General features: G+C 36.0%; 1 protein-coding gene across 2 annotated transcripts in view; it reads left to right on the top strand.

Moving 5' to 3' along the window:
- The first annotated feature begins 1,477 nt into the window (after positions 1–1,477).
- LOC121407015 (neuronal acetylcholine receptor subunit alpha-10-like) overlaps positions 1,478–17,862 on the top strand; it is a 39,106-nt gene continuing 22,721 nt past the window's right edge. The window contains exons 1-3 of one of the 2 annotated variants that reach the window (XM_041597906.1): positions 1,478–1,899; positions 3,055–3,221; positions 7,006–7,050. In XM_041597906.1, the coding sequence (XP_041453840.1) occupies positions 1,827–1,899; positions 3,055–3,221; positions 7,006–7,050 (285 nt within the window). In that variant the 5' untranslated portion in view covers positions 1,478–1,826. The remainder of the gene's footprint in view (positions 1,900–3,054; positions 3,222–7,005; positions 7,051–17,862) is intronic. The other variant, XM_041597905.1, reaches the window with a different exon arrangement.

Below are 17,862 nucleotides of genomic sequence, written 5' to 3'. Positions count from 1 at the left end.
AGTCAATTACTTTTAAACGCATTCGATTACTTTACAATAAAATTACTTTATTTATGATTTAATTTAATGACCTTTTTCATGTCAACTGCTTCAGCTTCAAAGAGTGTAATATGCAGAATCCATGCTCTTTAACATAAACCATCTGGTCTGTTTCTCTGTAACTTAGAATTATGTTGAAATAGGTAGGTGCTAGTAGTAGATACAGGGTACAAATTTATTTCATTTATGACTTTTATATAAAGTAATTGAAATTGTAAATGTATTTTTACCAAAGTAAATGTTGTAATTATATAATTTCAAAAATCTACATAATAATTGAAATATCAATGTAATTGAAAATCGAATCAATTACATAATTGTATTTGTAGTTGAAGAAAGTAATAGAACCCAACCCTGTCTATTGCATATGTTCATTGTGTGATCTGCATATTGATATTTGTGGTTGAATAAAATTGAATTGAATCGAAAAGAGGAGGAGAAGCAAAAGAAGAAGATGATGAAGATGATGATGAAGAAGAAGAAAAAGAAGAAGAAGTGGAAGTGGAAGGCGAAGAAGACGAAGATGATGATGAATATGTTGGTGATGATGATGATGAAGAAGAAGAAGAAGAGAAAGGAAAATACAGAGGAGGAGAATCATATTAAAAAAAACGTGAATATAAGGGAGAAGAATAAAATGAGAGAAAGATGGTGAACGATAAATAATTATTAAAAAACACTTGATTCCATGTATAGTATGCTCCAACCTTGTGTTCCTCTCTCTCTCTCTCTCTCTCTTTTATCCTTTCCTATTCAGGCTACCTTGCCTGCAGGCCTTTGGACCCTTTAGATGGGCTTCACAAGCCCTTTATTTATTTTAGAACATTTTTTTTGTTTTTCCCCTAACTGTAATATTAAGTTTAATGTATCTTGTTTTGTCATAATGCATTATGGACCATGGATATTCTGATGAGTTGCTCTGCATCATCTATCTTATCTTTCATATGTTTATACTGTATTTGTTGTTTTTAAAGAGCACTTTTAATCGCCCCTTTAACCCTTTTGATAAAGATGAACTGAAATGTATCATCTAGGCCTTATAATTTGAATTTGTGATGACAATGTGGTAAATACACAGGTAATCCAACATACTATTTCCTCAGGTTATGCACACATCACCGAGAGACATTTCAAATGAATGAAAGACACGGGGTCGCGGAACCGGGAAGCCATACCCCCCCTCCACACACACACACACACACACACACACACACACACACACACACTATTGCACAACCGTGACTGCGTAGAAAAAGTGATTGTGATTGTTTGCATGGTCAGCCCCCACTTTCGGATCAGCACCCCTTCCCTCCCCACTTCCAAAACCGTTCCGTGGCCCCTGAAGACGTATACATACTCTACGTAATAAATTTACGAGATAATTTGGCGCCATAATTAAGACAACAATGCGCGTGCTCAGACTCAAATGTTGCTCGTGAGTGGCGGTAAAATCCTTGAGCGAGTGGTCGCACTGCTATCGGCAAGTTAGACGCATCGTCTGCGAAGCTTACTCATGCTTTACGCATATACTGTCTGGAGTTCAAAATAAGTCGATTGAAGTATCATTCTTGGTGAAAACTTTGCTTTAGAAATGTGTAGAGAAACATAACTACAACATGCATAAAACTGAAACCATTTGAAATCAACGATAAAGGAAATCATTCATTCGATTGAAAAGATTTTGATGCCCTTCGGTTGAACGTCTTAAAAGAGAGGAGTTGATATTTTAGAGAAAGAATCGCTTTGTTGAGCCAGATCGAGTGTCTTTGAAGAAAGGGATAATCAACATGAGGATTTGTATAGTTATCATTCTACTACTTCTGTTTTCATTTAATTCACTGGAAGCAACGAAAGGAAACAGTAAGTCAATCGATATACCGTTTATCACATTTCAGAATTAAGTAAAAGAGAATGTTATCAAAATGGGTATGCAATGCAATCATATTGAGAAAGTTGTTCAAATAAGATTCTTATGTCCGAAATGCATAATCTGAATGTAAATTTTTATGGGTTTATTTATCTTTGGAGTATTCCGTTTGATGAATTTAATATGCAGCGCTTCGAATTTGTATCAAGGTATCATTGGTTATACATTTTCATTGTTTCATTATCATTATGATAATGAACTAAATTCATGCAATAATAATTGTTTTATGCTAATTTCTTGATAGAGAGTAGATCTATATTCTTATTCAGATTCTTGATTCAGCTGAGCAAAGTCACGTAGGAAATTGTTTGTTTTCCAAAGTCCTTGGTTTATCATATTGAATATAGATGAAATTGAATAATATAAGCTTTAGATAAAGAACGAAAAACCTCTAAACAGAGATTTTATTACATTTAAAATCACAATGAATGATAATCAAGTTATAGGTCTTAAAGTTAGGAAAATTTTAACGAATAAGGTATTGAAGAACATGCTTTGGTATATACTTTTTTTCACAAAAAAATGTTACAAGTTTTTGGTGAAGTGGTGGGTATACTTACCATGCATTCTAACAGCTCCAGATAAACTACAGTCCATGTCATTCTAGAAAAGATACACCTGAATTGAATCCGGTCATGTTATCAAACCTGGCAAAATTTGTTAGAAGAATGGATTTTCCTAATGATTTTTTTTAAGTATTGCTAATAACAAAAAAGTAAAAGTAAATCTGTATCATATTCGAAATCAAGCCTCCAACTCAAGGAATAATTTAAAAGCATGAATTCGAATGCTTCAATTTGCCGTTTTTCAAATATACTCTAACCTTTGACCTCCATATTTTTTTTCTCTCTTCCTCTTCCATTTGCCCCATTCCCTAATCTGTTCCCCTCTTTCTTTTCTCTCTCTCCCGCCCCCTCTCTCATCTCCTGAACCCAATCGATCCCAATGCCCCCCTTTTCTCTCAATATCCGCCCCCTCTCATCTTATTTTCTCTTCTCCCCTCAATGCCTCTCGTCCCTTCTCCCTCTATTCTCTATCCTCTCTGCCATTCGCCTTCCTTCCCTCCCGCTCACCCCTTCTACTCCCAGATTGGAGGATGCTCCCTTATCATGACTACCACTCCGCTCAGGTGTACCTCGTAAACCACTACCTTGTGAATGATTCCAGGTATTCCAAATACGTTCGTCCCGTCAACACCGAAGACGCCATTACTCACGTCACACTGAGCTTCCATCTCGGTACTATCATAGACCTGGTAAGTGAGCCCACTGGTGTATAAGGGGGGGGGGTGCGGGAGACACAGGGCCCCACAAAAGTTACACGAGCAAGAAAACAAAGATAAGGGGAAAGAAGAGAAAATGAGAACGGGTGAAACAGGATATTACTTTCTGTCATAATTATGATTTAATTCAATTCAATTTCGTATATTTCCACAATTTGATAAAATTTGATAAAATAATGCACAAATCAATACCCCCCCCCCAAAAAAAAAAACGATGAATGACAGAATGCATAGACACAAATATACATGTAGGCCTATACAACAAAGATAGCTATACAGAATATAAATAGACAAAAACATACAGAAAGTATTTTAAAAATTTTATTTAAAAAATACAATCAGGGAATAAATGACTTAATCAGTTTTATGTATTAACAGCCTATCATCAGGACAAGGTAGACAATTCCGGATATCAATATTCAAAATAGTTCCGTACTCTGTAAAAAAATACTTTTTTAAGTGAATTAATATGTTAAGAAACTGCCTTGATTTTGCAAGTATATTTGTAACTTTGGAAGTTTCAAGTAAACTTAATTTGATTTATTTGCATCCATTTAACTCTGGTAAATTATGTTACATCAACTTAGTCAATTGAGTAAAAAAAACTCACAGCAATAATAATACAAAAAAAAAGGGGGGAAGGGGACTTTCTATAAGCACGAAAGACCACTGCTAGTCTGACTTTAATTGGTATAACTTCAACGTACACATCTTTAATCCAAAAGAGAGACGGACGTAATATAGTTATGAACGAGAAAGCTTAAATTTTATCTTAAAAATGTTTCTCCATCTATCATGTCATATTGCACCATCTAAAAATGTTGGCTCATTACGCAATGGAGTGATCCAAGGGGCCCCGTCTTACAAAGATATACGATTGATCCAATCAATCGTAACTCTATGGAAATCCATCACTGTCATAATTGTTTTCTTTAAAGGTTGGCACAATGTCCTTTAATTGTAAACAAAGAGAAGCACAGTGAATTTTCAAGAAAACAATGAATGCATGACTATACATCCTATTTAGAAAATATTTTGAACAAACATGCATAATACATGTTGGCATTGATGGCCGTCCATAGTTGCAATTGATCAGATCAATCGTAACTCTTTGGAAGATGGGGCGCAGGGGTTGGGGTGGCTGCCATTCGGTAAAGCCATGTCATTCCCGGGTAGACAACATTCAATGGCAGCGGAAAGGGGAGGGGGTTTGGTGGACTTCAGCCCCCCCCCCCATTTTTTTAAACCGTGTACAAACCTTTGAAATGACATCTGATTGTATTTTTTTTGCATGGTCAGCCCCCTCAACTTTAAAAACCCTTCCGCGGCCCTTGAAATGTTCGTACACAAAAAGACGTAAAAGATTCGCAATCAAAATTGCGAAAGAAATCAAAACAGGCTGGGTAGGGCGTTATTTGAGCCCGGTATTTGAGGCATTTTTTAGGATGGCCACATGCAAAATACTTCTGAGACCAGAGACCTTTCTATATGGTAGGTCCATTTTGAATGTCCAGCTCGAGCATGATACCCACCACACAAGGTTAGAAGGGAAATACACCTAGTATCGTGCTAAATAAGGGGGAAATCTCTGAATGGTATATCTAACTAGCATTAACATGATTAAGGCCTACATAACATGAAGAGAAAACACAGAAAGATGAACCGTATAGAGCACTCTCTCTTATTTATGAAATACATTCCACATATCGAAATATTAATCATTGTACATTATAAAGCACGTTTCTTCTGTTGGCCCACTTTTCACATTTTGATGCTACGATGTAATATGCCTTCACTAGCAACTATAGAAATAAATTTATACAGGCATGTCATTCCCCGTGAACGAGACCTCTAACATTGAATTTGTCAAACTTAAATAGGCAACCTAATTGGATTTTTTAATGGTATACAAATGAAGTATATGATGACATCAATAATTCATGTAATTGTGAGCCCATTAACCAATTTCCAAGTAAGAAAGATCACCTCAGTATGTGATCTCAAAGAGTGCGTTGCTAAATTCACTAGAAGACATAAGGCATCCCTGTGGGACCTCATACATCTTCAGCATGATACCTGAATAAGCCAGTTCGTAGTTGGGTAGTTCCTTTCTGCGCATGATCAAAAGATTCTACGCATGATCAGAGGAAGGCCATTTGTACTAAAGTGACATGGTGGTTTAAAATCTAATGAGATAAGCACCAACTTTGATGTCTTGATTATTCATATATTCTTTTGAATAGTGGTTTTCATTTACATCCACAAAAAACAACAATGCGTCCACGAACGACTGGTATTTCACAGTTTGTCAAAGTACATTGTGCAACATGCTGTGATATGCATTCAAAGTAGGAATGCAACAAATACCTTCATAAAGTGTTAATTGGTGTGCTATTCTAGTCACCTGGTCTATTCAATTTCTTTATCACGCTATGTAAGGCAAGCTTACGTAATATATTGCTTTGAAATCTGTCAAGCATAATGAAAGAAATGAAAGGTCATTTGACCAAAATTGCCATGAAGTAACTACGAACTGGTCTATACACCGAATGGATATGTAGGGCAAGACTCATTTCTCCTCCAAATTACACATCTTTTTATTGCACCGCAAGTGTTGCATACAAATAAATTACGTTCCGATTAAAGACAAGACTGTTACCCCTTCTCTCATTTGTAGTACCTCCCTAGAGCCCCGACACGCAATGAATAAATCAGGAGGAGAAAGGATGACTCTCTTTCTTCCATCTGTCTACAAGCCATAAACCATGACGGGGAAGCGTTGTCGATCTCTCCCCGTAGGCTCTCCCAATGGCAATTACTTTACAACGGTTGGGCGTGAAGATGACGCCTTTTCTTGAAGCACGAGTCACCCTAATCTGCCTCAATGAAATAAGACCAGTCGATCGAAGCCATTTGAACGATTCGTTTAGCTTACTTGAATTAAGGCCTATAAACCCTGGTACTAGTAACAGCAGAAAATAAAGTGTTCACTGGATTGGATAATAGTTTAGTTTAGTTTACTCCAACGATGTTGTAGGACTGGGCGTTGTGGCGTGCGCCTGTAATCCAAGCTGTGGGGAAGTTACAAATTGATGCAGAGGCTCGAGGTTCGAGTCCTGGTCACGTCTTTCGGATGGTGACGTTAAAGGTCGGTCCCAGACGTAAATAATCATATCTGATTGATACACGTCTGACAAAACTCAAATACACACACTAAGCCTGTTAATCGATCAAAGTAGAATAATTAACACAGAATTATAAAAACCATCTCGGTGTAAGGCGCTCCACCATTATCATATATATTATCCAAAATCCATTTTGCTTGAAAGATATTCAAATAATATTTTTAAAATGTGAAATATATAAATATATCTATCATGAGAAGTACAGGGGCCACGAAACGATTTCGGGAAGGGATGGGGTATGACTGACATAGCAACACAGGAATCGGGAATGACTATCCCAGATGACCATCAAAATTTTGTTAACATTAATTATTTTAATCTCAATTTCAGCAGTAGATATGGGCGTTGTGTATCTGAAAATATGTTGATGTTTATCTCATCCTTAAAGCCTGTATCAAGTATCATGTTTTCATGTTTGTTTATTGCATCTATATAGTTTTAGAAGTAATTTCTTCATACTATCTATTTTTACAGGAAATTCTCATTAGAATTGATTTATTGAATTTATTGGTCAAATGACAAGTGAATTTGATGGAATAATGTCCATGACTAATTTCTTTGATCTCTTACAGGATGAATCAAGCCAAACATTAACGGCTCACATTGGCCTTTCAATGGTAAGTGTATATTTCGTATTACTTTCAAAGATCCAATTATATCAAAGGGAAAATATATCTTATCATTTTTTACATGAACTTTTGATTTAAAAATAATTTTCACTGAAAAGATGGTCGATCAAGCACATAAATATGAAGGGAGGGGGGAGAGGAAGAAAAAGTAGGATGGGGAGAGGCACAGATGGGGGGGTGGTGAACGGGAGAATAAGGGGGTTAAGAGATTAAGACAGGCCTATATACATTTTCATAACTATTAAAGTAGGGGCACAATCCAAAATTTTCCCAGGATTTCAAAAGTAATAGAGGGAATCATTAATAGATAAAGTCAAACACACACTAGCCACAAAATGTTATATTTCCCACTTTAAGGGGGGGGGGGGGGTCGAATATGGTTGAACAAGATCTGGACGAGTGTGCTTCTGTAGGCCTATTTACTATTCTGTTAAATCAAGCTCTACAACAAAACTGGTTATACTGCTGTGCTGTGTATATTGCGAGCTGGATGCCAGGATTGTCTAAATCTTAAACAGCGCCATCAGACGTTCGTTAGCATTCACATAACATTTTGATTCCGGTTAGAGGTTCGAACCCTGATCACGTCTTTCGGATGGTGACACTAAAGGTCGGTCCCAAACGTAAATAATCATATCTGATTGATACACGTCTGACAAAAACTCAAATAAACACACACACACATTTTGCACATCTAAGATTAAGTTGTTCAAGGTCAAGTCCACCCCCCAAAAAATGTTGGTTTGAATAAAAAAAGAAAAATCAAACTAGCATAACGCTGAAAATTTCATCAAAATCGTACGTAGAATAAGAAAGTTATGACAATTTAAACTTTTGCTTAATTTTCACAAAGCCACAACTCAGTGACATGCAAATGAGGCAGTCTAATCCATGATGTCCCTCACTCACTATGTCTTTTGTTTTTATTGTTTAATTTATGCGATATTTTATTTTTAAATACAGATTCGACAATAAGCACCATGTTGACTGAACCATATACTATTAAATAAAGCTAATTCCACATGTTCAGAGAGAAATATAACGTTGTTTCACTTGCAAATGGGGATTTTTTATAAATATTTCAATATCATATAATACAATACAAAAGAATGGAAATACGCGTATTTCATGCTACATATAGTTAAACCAATGGGAAGGAACAAGTGAATGAATAAATAGGATTTATAGATAGTAAATAGATAAATAAATACATATATATAATATATATATATATATATATATATATACAGTGCGTATAAAAAAAACGGGACAGATTTGAAAAGTCTATAAAATTTTTATTTCAAATTAAGATCTCTATATTTTGGTGTCAAAAGGTGCCTTGGGTCTTATCCTTCAAATTTTATTTTAAAAAAATGTTTCGTTCATGCTTGAGCGAGCACGGAATGTTTTTGTCTAGGGTTGATAAGAAGGCTTGCGCCAAAATGGCATCAAATGATAAACATGATGATCGGACTTCTTGCTTATCAGCAGGCTTCCTCTTTTTTTATCTTTGCCGTAATTCATTATCTTTGCCGTAATTTTCCAATTATGTGGTCAAAATTCATTTCAAAATCTTCTTACTTGCTTTAATATTTCTGTTGTTCCTTTTTAACATGTTCTCTTTTAGCATTGAATTTTCCTTCTTTAGGCTAGAACAATTTTTTTTAGCAGAAGTATGGGAGAGCGTTTTTTTTTTCTTCAAATCCTTTCATTGTTTGCTACAAAGGCTATAGTGCCTTTGAACAGTGGCACACTGATGGGTGGGGGCTCGGGGTGCTCCCCCCCCAAAAAAAAAAAAATAAAATCATGACCAAGAAAAAAAAAGGTGGAAAGAAAAATAACAGAAAACATAGAAAGTGAAATATATCATTTTCTGAATATTATGTCAAAATCACACAATTTGATATTTTAATGAAAAAGTGGAAATTTTTACTTGCTCACTTCACAAAATTTTTACCCGATCTGCCATATCTTGCTCCTTCAAAATTGACTCAATACACCATTGCCATTGAAAGACATGAATTCTTTCTTGTTTGTCCTGTCAAGCACATAAATAAACTTGGTGAAGGATTCAATAACCCCTTGAAAATAGGATTCATCTCTTTTATAGGTATCATAACATGATCTGTTTCACATAATAAAAGGATTTGAATAATTACAAATTTTCCCATTTAATAAGCAAATCTCCCTACTTGGGTGGACAAAAAGTCTTATTTTCTTACTTATGAAGGAAAATTCAAAGGTAACAGAAGTTTAAATGAAAAACAAAATAATTCAGGTAAATAAATGAATTTGTAAATGAAATTTGACAGCATAATTTGAAAATTATGGCAAAGACAATGAAAAGATTAAGAGAAAGTCTCCTGATTAGCCAAAAGCCTAATCGTCAAATTTCTAAATTCTGCCATTTTGGCGCAAGCCTCTTTTTGAACCCCTCAGGCTGACAAAAACGTCCCGTGTTCGCTCAAGCATGAACAAAATTTATTTTTTAAATGGCATTTCAAAGCTAAGATCTCAGAGCATCTATTAACATCGAAATATAGATATAATATTTTGAAACAATATTTTTTATAGAGTTTTCAAAACTGTCCCGCTTTTTTTTATACGCACTGTATATATATGTGGATAACTAAATACATGAATAATCAAAATAAATTTTGGCAATGCAGTGGCAAGCTATCCCAATCATCCTTGACTTTTATATTTAGGTGACAAACCCAAAGAGTTATTTCAAATTTAACAATGTTTAATCAATGACGTGACTCGATATTAATCGTGTCCGTATTATATCTGGTAATGGTGAAGGAAGGGGTGTGATTATTATTGTTATTATTGTTGTTGTTATTATTATTATTGTTAATAATATTATAATAATTATTTTTATTATTATTGTTGTTGTTGTTTTTGTTGCTGTTGTTGTTATTATTGTTATTATCATTATCATTTTTATTATTATAATTATTATTATCAGTATTGTTATTGTTAGCATTATTATTATTATTATTACTACTACTACTACTACTACTATTATTATCATCATCATTTGAAAATATCATTCAATGCAAATACTTTTTTCTTAATGTTTTACTACCAAAAAGGCAATTTTTAAAATAAAAAATGAAAATAACTCTGTCTGCAATGGACCCCTTATTAGATCACTGTTAGTAAAGTGACAGAGAGGTGGTTCCGATGTATAAACGGGCCGTGCTCTGAAATAAAACAGCGCCATCATAGATTTATCCAGAAACAAACCCCGTACTCTTGAGATTCGCGATTCATCGACACTGACACGCTATCAGATCCAATATCGTTCCTTGAATTTGATTGACTGCAAGGCACACGTGTCTGATGTTACTATTGTAGCCATGGTAACCGTTGGATGAAACAGACTTTGTCTGATAAAACATCTGATAAGTCATTTCATGAAACTCTCCCAATGTTTCTATGACACATGTTCTTCCAATTGGCCAACATATTTCCTGCCTCATTGTCTTCATGGATCAGGCCATCATCAATTTAAACAAAAAGCTCATATAATAACGGATTTGAATGATCATTGCCATCCAGCGATTGGCTGCGAATCTCTGTGCCAAGAACATCAACTTCATCATCATCTTCATCAATGTGGATAAGTCTCAGGACTTTGAAATAGAGAGTCGTGGGTTCGAATCCCAGCCGTGGTGTAATTTCCTTCGACAAGAAATTTATCCACATTGTGCTGCACTCGACCCAGGTGAGGTGAATGGGTATCCGGTAGAAAGAAATTCCTTGAATGCTCGAGCGCCCGATCAAGGTAGCCGTGCTAAGGCCGGGGTAATAATAATAGCAGGGCCCTCTGGGAAAAGAGTTTTCGGAACTGAAGTGGCTACCCTGGGTAAATATGCCGTTATTATTATTATTATATTATTATCATTATCATCATCATCCCTCCACCATCACCATCGTCATCATTATAATTCTTCCATCTCCTCTTCCCTTCTTCGTGCAATGTCTTGCTCCTTCTTTTTTTCTCTCCTCTTTGTTATTCTCCCGGCGTCGTCACCACCACCACCACCACCACCGAATAATGTATAGGAGTGACATTACTAGTTGCTGTAACCACTACCTCCATAGCAGTGACGTTACATCAACCACTGCAACTAGTAATGTCACTGTTGTTGCTGCTGCTGCTACTACTACCACTACTACTACTACTACTACTACTACTACTTCTACTACTACTACTACTACTACTACTACTACTACTACTACTACTACTACTACTAAATTCTACTACTACTACTACTACTACTACTACTACTACTACTACTACTACTACTACTACTACTACTACTACTACTACTACTACTACTACTACTACTACTACTACTACTACTACTACTACTTCTACTAATTCTAATACTACTACTACTACTACTACTACTACTACTACTACTACTACTACTACTACTACTACTACTACTAATAATAATAATAATTCTACTACTACTACTACTACTACTACTACTACCGCCAACACCACCAGCACAACCGCTACCACCACCGCCACCACTAATGCTCTTTCTACTCCTTCTCCTCCCCTCCTCTTCTTTCTCCTCCTACCATCATTACGATCATGATGCAGCTGCTTTTGCTGCTATTTTTATGACCGTCTTTTGCTAATCTGTATTTTATGCGTTGTTGTTCTCCTATTCATTATTTATTGAAAACAAAACATACATTTGATAGCAAAGTTTGGAAATCTGTTTTGCAGCGTTAAGCGTTTCTTTCGTTAGTTTTTTTTTAACCATTGTTATTATCGATGCATTCTAGGCCGAATCATACCGCGAGCTCGAAACGCTGCCGAGAATAATCGCCGTCAACAATTTAAGTGATGGCAAAAATATTTCCCATTCTAGATCCTCATCGACTCCAGACATGCGAATACAGAGCAAAATATAAAGTCACCTGCTCATTTGATTAATGATTTGATAATCGATTTCCAACAAGAGATAAAAATCAGAATAACGAGTGAATAATTGGTTTCAAAATCGACTATTAGCAAGGAGTGTGTATTCTATTCTAGATGTCTCTCTTGTTTAATGTTGTTTAGAATCATCAGCTTACATCTTTGTGATGAAACTCGATTGAGTGAATAAACAGGAATCCAAGCTTTGTCAAACAAGAGGATTACAAGAGTGAATCATCGAAAGCATCGGAAAAAATCGGGCCTTTCCCTTACCATTCAGAGACGGGCTACAGGTGCATGATGTGCGACTGGTGCAAGCTCTCGAGAACCGAGAGGGAGGGGAAAATGATTTCACGCGTGTGCCGCCTTCTCATCTGTGCATCATTAATTCTTGGTTTATTTTTTTTCTACCTTGCCTTTTCCTTACAACCAAGGGGGTAGGGTTATTGATTTTTAGCTCTCTTTCTTTGACAAGTGAGTGAACGATGGCCCAACGCCGTCCGAGATCATCAGCTCATCGTCAAACGCCAATGTCGAAACATGACGCACGCCTGCCGAATTTTGGCACGGGAAACATCGAGGGTGACGAGCAAACAAAAAAAACGGCGGGCCGCGTGGGTTTACAACCAGCCAGCGGAAACCTAGATACTAAATTTGCACTTTCGAAAGGCGGTTTTTTGTCTCAAGTAAATACCTCAATCAAGAAATCATGTAACAATCAAGGCTCAAACTTCAAACATCGAGGCAGACCAGACGAAAAGAACTATGAGAACGCAGGCAGCGCATTAAGCAAAAGCGTGGTGACGAAACATAATGGCACCCTTTCCCACGTGCGTTTCAAGGAAATTTTCAACCAGCATCACCGCCTACTCCAGTACAGTTTGTTATTAAAAATTGGAAATCAACCATGCTCTGTTAGTCTATTAAAGCTTTAAAAAAGCTACCTTGGATTCTTTTTTTTCTGTTTGTCTGTGTTTTCACCATCAACCTATTACTTATTATGAACACACGTGTTAAAACGCGCGTTTTACAAAGAAGGAATAAGCACCGTCCAGGATTTATATTTCAATCTAAACCTCTTAAGCACACGACGAAACTTGCTGGAACACTTGGTTAAGACAAGATCTTTACATTTCTTTTGTAAAACGAAACTTCACATCCCGACAAAAACCAATATCCCATGGGCTTTACCGAGAAGAAATACAGCAAAAATGAATTAAAATCATGACAACTACAAGCAGTGTGGTGTATATATATGCAACAGTCTCCCCCAATATTTTTGTTGGGCTAAAATACATTAACGAAAAGTTTACAAGGGTCATGGAGGCGGTTTTTCACAAACATGTTGAAAAGTTACGCCAGACTAAATCCACGACTGATGTCAAGATTTTTTCTTCATTAAACCCATCAGCTTCTCGTTATTAGTGTCTCAACTTTAAGCAAATGTGCTTGTTAAACATAAGGTAGTTCTTCATTAAAGTTTGAGAAGATATGAAACAAACACTGATTCCGTCTTTCGGAAAGTGACGTTGAAGGTCGATCCCAGACTTAAATAATCATATCTGATTGATACACACCGGATAAAACTCTATATTATACACAAACGAGCATAGTATTTCATTGAACACAAGGGGAAGCGCGAAGCGCGAGTTGAATTTTTTTTATAGGCATACTAATCTGAAAACTGAACGTTTTCTGGACTATACGCATTTCGACAAACAAATAAAGCAATTGCAAAGTTCAAACTAATTTTCCCGTCCATACATGAAAACTGGAAATATTAAGGACTCTATGTTGTCTTAAACAGGATACGAAGTATTTATCTAATCGATAAATAGGATATACTGTCCGGATAATAAAACATTTTAAGGACTAATTGTAAAAAAAAAATCGAGAACAAAAAACGTATCTTACCTAACGAAATTATTAAATCACTAACACGCAAAACGCGAGCTGATTTTTCTTTTGTACCCTTACTAGAAAACGGGATATTTAATCGTCATAATTCTGACATGAATCTCATGAAATACTTTATCAGAATGTAGGTTAATGCAAGGCTGATACTAAAAGTGTGATTTCATTAATCTTGCCCATGTTGATGTTCCCTTCGTTCCATAAGAATCAATAACTCGGTAGCAATTAATAATGAAGATTGTGAAGAATATGATAATACCATTGTGTCAACCTGGAGAAATTCTCATCGGTCTCCAAAATTTTATTGCCCATATACTCACAAATTTCTCTTCCTTCATTTCTTTCTCTTATCTCCCCATCTCCCTCTCTATCGTATTTCTCTCTCCTTCCCTCCTGAACTCTCTCCCCTCTCTCTTTCCATCCCTCCCTCCCCTTTCATACCCCCTCTCCGTCTCTTTTCTCTCTCTCGTCTTTCTTTACTTCCTCTCTTCGCATCCACAATTATAATGTCATCAAAATCATAACCAATGAAATAGAGGTGATGGAATACAAGCCATAACGCGTGCCTAGCTAATTACTCCCCTAGGACGCTCAGTATGCACCCATTTCGCCATTCGTTAACATGGTCATTGGCTTACTGCTACTGCAGAAGTCAAGAATTGTTTGACATATTTACCGAAGGCCTATTTGTCAAGTTTCCCATCGAGAGGGAAAGCGTAAATTTCGCCACTGTGGGAAAATCTAGGCAGGCATAGGTTGGGAAAATCAGGGGAAATTTCGAGAGAAAAAAGACAGGTGGAGATATAGAAGGAGAAGTGAATAACGGGATTAGAGAAACCATGGAGCAAGTAGGCCTATATAGGTCAATATTTACATTCATCCGATAATTAAATTCGTTTTGTTTCAATTTACAACAAAATTACATAACTAAATGGTCTTCCATTGGCTCTCATATTGTATATATATAGATTAGAGAGTCAAAAGGGGCCTAAGCTTTCGATCCTACCAGAATCTTCGTCCAACGAAGATTCTGGTAGGATCGAAAGCTTAGGCCCCTTTTGCCTCTCTAATTTACTCCATTGGCTCTTTTTTTTTTTAGATAAGCAGTTTTCTGTTTTCAGCAGCTTCTTTTTACTATGTATATAGATATAATATTTATTCTTTCCCATATTTCAATGATTTCAGTGGTGAAGAAAACTGTTTCAGTAAATGTCCCCAGGCTGTTATGAATGAACAGGACACAATATACATCGATGAATTGAACATTAATACCTACTCCACCCCCCCCCCCCCCCGAATTCAGAATACAGGGCTATGATTTTATTGTGAACAGCGCCATCTTTGACACAGATATCCACGCGTTTTGCCATCCGAACCGAATGTTATCAGCTGTTTTGCCGCTGCTTTGATATTACTAAAATATAAACACTAGATTCTATGTTCGTCCTATCATTTCGAATGAATATTCATTTAGATAATTAGTCATATATATTTCACATTATCGTTTTAAATTAAACACTGCTTTGAAAACTATACATCGGGCGTTTTTACGCCGAACACAGACATGTCAGACGGCCTACAAACATATCCCTTTAATATTTCTTTGTTACAGGAGAGACATCCCTTCTGTCGTATCAGGAAAATACAAAGAAGATAACAAAGAAATAAAAGAAATACATGGTTCTCTATCGTACAACCACTTTGAATTTGCCTTGTGCAGGTGTACATTTTAAACCGAAACCCGGAACAACGTCTCGAATATGCTTGATGAAAAGGAAAACAAAATTCTGTTTGATCTGTTCTAATAATCATCCATTTTAATTCGTCCAGTAGTGAAGGGGCGTGGCACTTAAGGCGGCATTTGATTTGGAGATCGGTGATCAAATTTTACACGATTAGTGGACTGAATAATGGTTTAGATAATGGCGAGCTTCATAGCCGAAACCCGAATGGTTATACTCCAGACACCATTACCACCATTGTATACAGTTCTTTTATAATACAGTATAATTAAAGAATTAAACAAAAAAAAACCGTTGTATTGACATACATTTTGAGATGGAGAAAATTGAAATAAATCCTAGGCAGGTGGCAAGTGATTAATTTACAGAATATTTGCAGATTGACCTACACATCAAGAAGAATTTGAATTCAGAATAAACATCTGTAACACGTCATAAGCTTCTGTTTGTGTGTTCTTTTATTAAGTGAAACATAAATATTTATTTGTTAATTCAGCTCTACCAGTTTTAGTCTTTTCCAATGCGTGTTTCAGTATTCATTATATTTTCGATTTAGAAAAAACAGAGATAGATAGTTAGATAGGTAGTTGGATAGATAGATATATAGATAGTTAGTTAGATAGATAGACAGATATATAGATAGATAGATATATAGATAGATTGATAGATAGATGGATAGATAGATAGATAGATCATGTAGATAGATAGATAGGTAGGTAGGTAGGTAGATAGATAGATAGATAGATAGATAGGTAGGTAGATAGATAGATAGATAGATAGGTAGGTAGTTTGATAGATAGATAGAGATACCTATGTACAGCACTCGCCTTTCTAAAGTGACTAAGCTGCTTTCAAAATTTTGATTTTGAGGTGGGTTTGTGCCCCTCCTGGCCATGTGCAGGAGGCCACGAGACATATGCTTAAATTCGGTACTAAGGAACAGTGTCAAATACCACGCAAGCATATGGCACTAGTATACTATAGCAGTGAGCTAAATCATGGGGGGGGGGCTTATATACCCAGGGGACTCAATTACCCCATCCCTATAACAGTAAAAAAAATAAACAAATTTTAAAGATTAAACAAAATACTGTTAAAAATAAACAGGAATGTTCAACCTCTAGCAATACTGCTCTACTTTTGAGCAAGAAATCTTAGAAATTAAACGTTGCTTTAAAAAATGTTACAAATTAAAATAATACCTGATAAATTTATGACGTCAACCATTTTATAAAACAAGCTTTTCAGTAATATTGGCCGGTATTTTAAACTAAGGACACATTTCTATGTCCACATCTATTGAAAAATCTCAATAACAGCCATAGAGACATGGCTTAGTTTCGAACTTGTAACCTTGGCAAAACCATAACGTAAACAAAAATGAAAAGGGAGCATAATTGTGTGAAAATTCTCATACCTCAGGATAAAGCTTTGGAAACAATGCAAAAAAGTTGAATACAGAAATATAAATCTAGCGTCTGGATATAAGACTCCTTAACCTCTTTGTTGTAATGGCATTTTCAATAAAATCATACTTTGAAAAAAAATCTACAATTATAGGGGCCGCGGAACAGTTTTGAAAGTGTGGGCTGACCATACAAAAAATATCACAATCAGATGGTCAATTTTACGATTTTGTACATTGTTTTGAAAAAAATAAAGCGGGGGAGGGATGAAGCCCACCGAGCCCCGCCCCCCCCCCATTTCCGTAGGCCATCAGTATTAGACCATTTTCTTTCATTTTGGGGTGAATTACCGAACGACTGTGGATCTTGATAGAACTAAGCATGATAAGTGTTCAAACAGTAGCGGTGTTGTCCCGATAATTGCCTCTCCTGCGCCGGGTTGGAGCCCGCTCGAAGAGGACACAGATTACGGAGGCACGCGACCCAGAGCCTTAAAGTAACTGTCCGCATATTATGGCGTTTTTTCTTTAATGTCGTACCTAGGATGATGTTTAAAACCGTCGGTCTAGAGTATGTGGCCATGATATCAGAAGGGTTTCAGATGCCAATTTTACCTAGTAGAATGAAAACAAATTTACCCACTTTAAAGGTATTGTTTAACTTTGTGAGCAGCCGATTTAAAAAGTTCTCAAATCAAGATGAAACATGTGTACAAGTGCATGTATTAGAAATTAATGAACCCTGAAAACAACCATTATTGAGAATGAAAAGCTAAAACTACAAGGCAAAC

The sequence above is a fragment of the Lytechinus variegatus genome, chromosome 2 (genome assembly GCF_018143015.1).
Source record: "Lytechinus variegatus isolate NC3 chromosome 2, Lvar_3.0, whole genome shotgun sequence".
NCBI classification, from domain to species: Eukaryota; Metazoa; Echinodermata; class Echinoidea; order Temnopleuroida; family Toxopneustidae; genus Lytechinus; species Lytechinus variegatus.
This window is presented reverse-complemented; position numbering and strand designations above follow the sequence as displayed.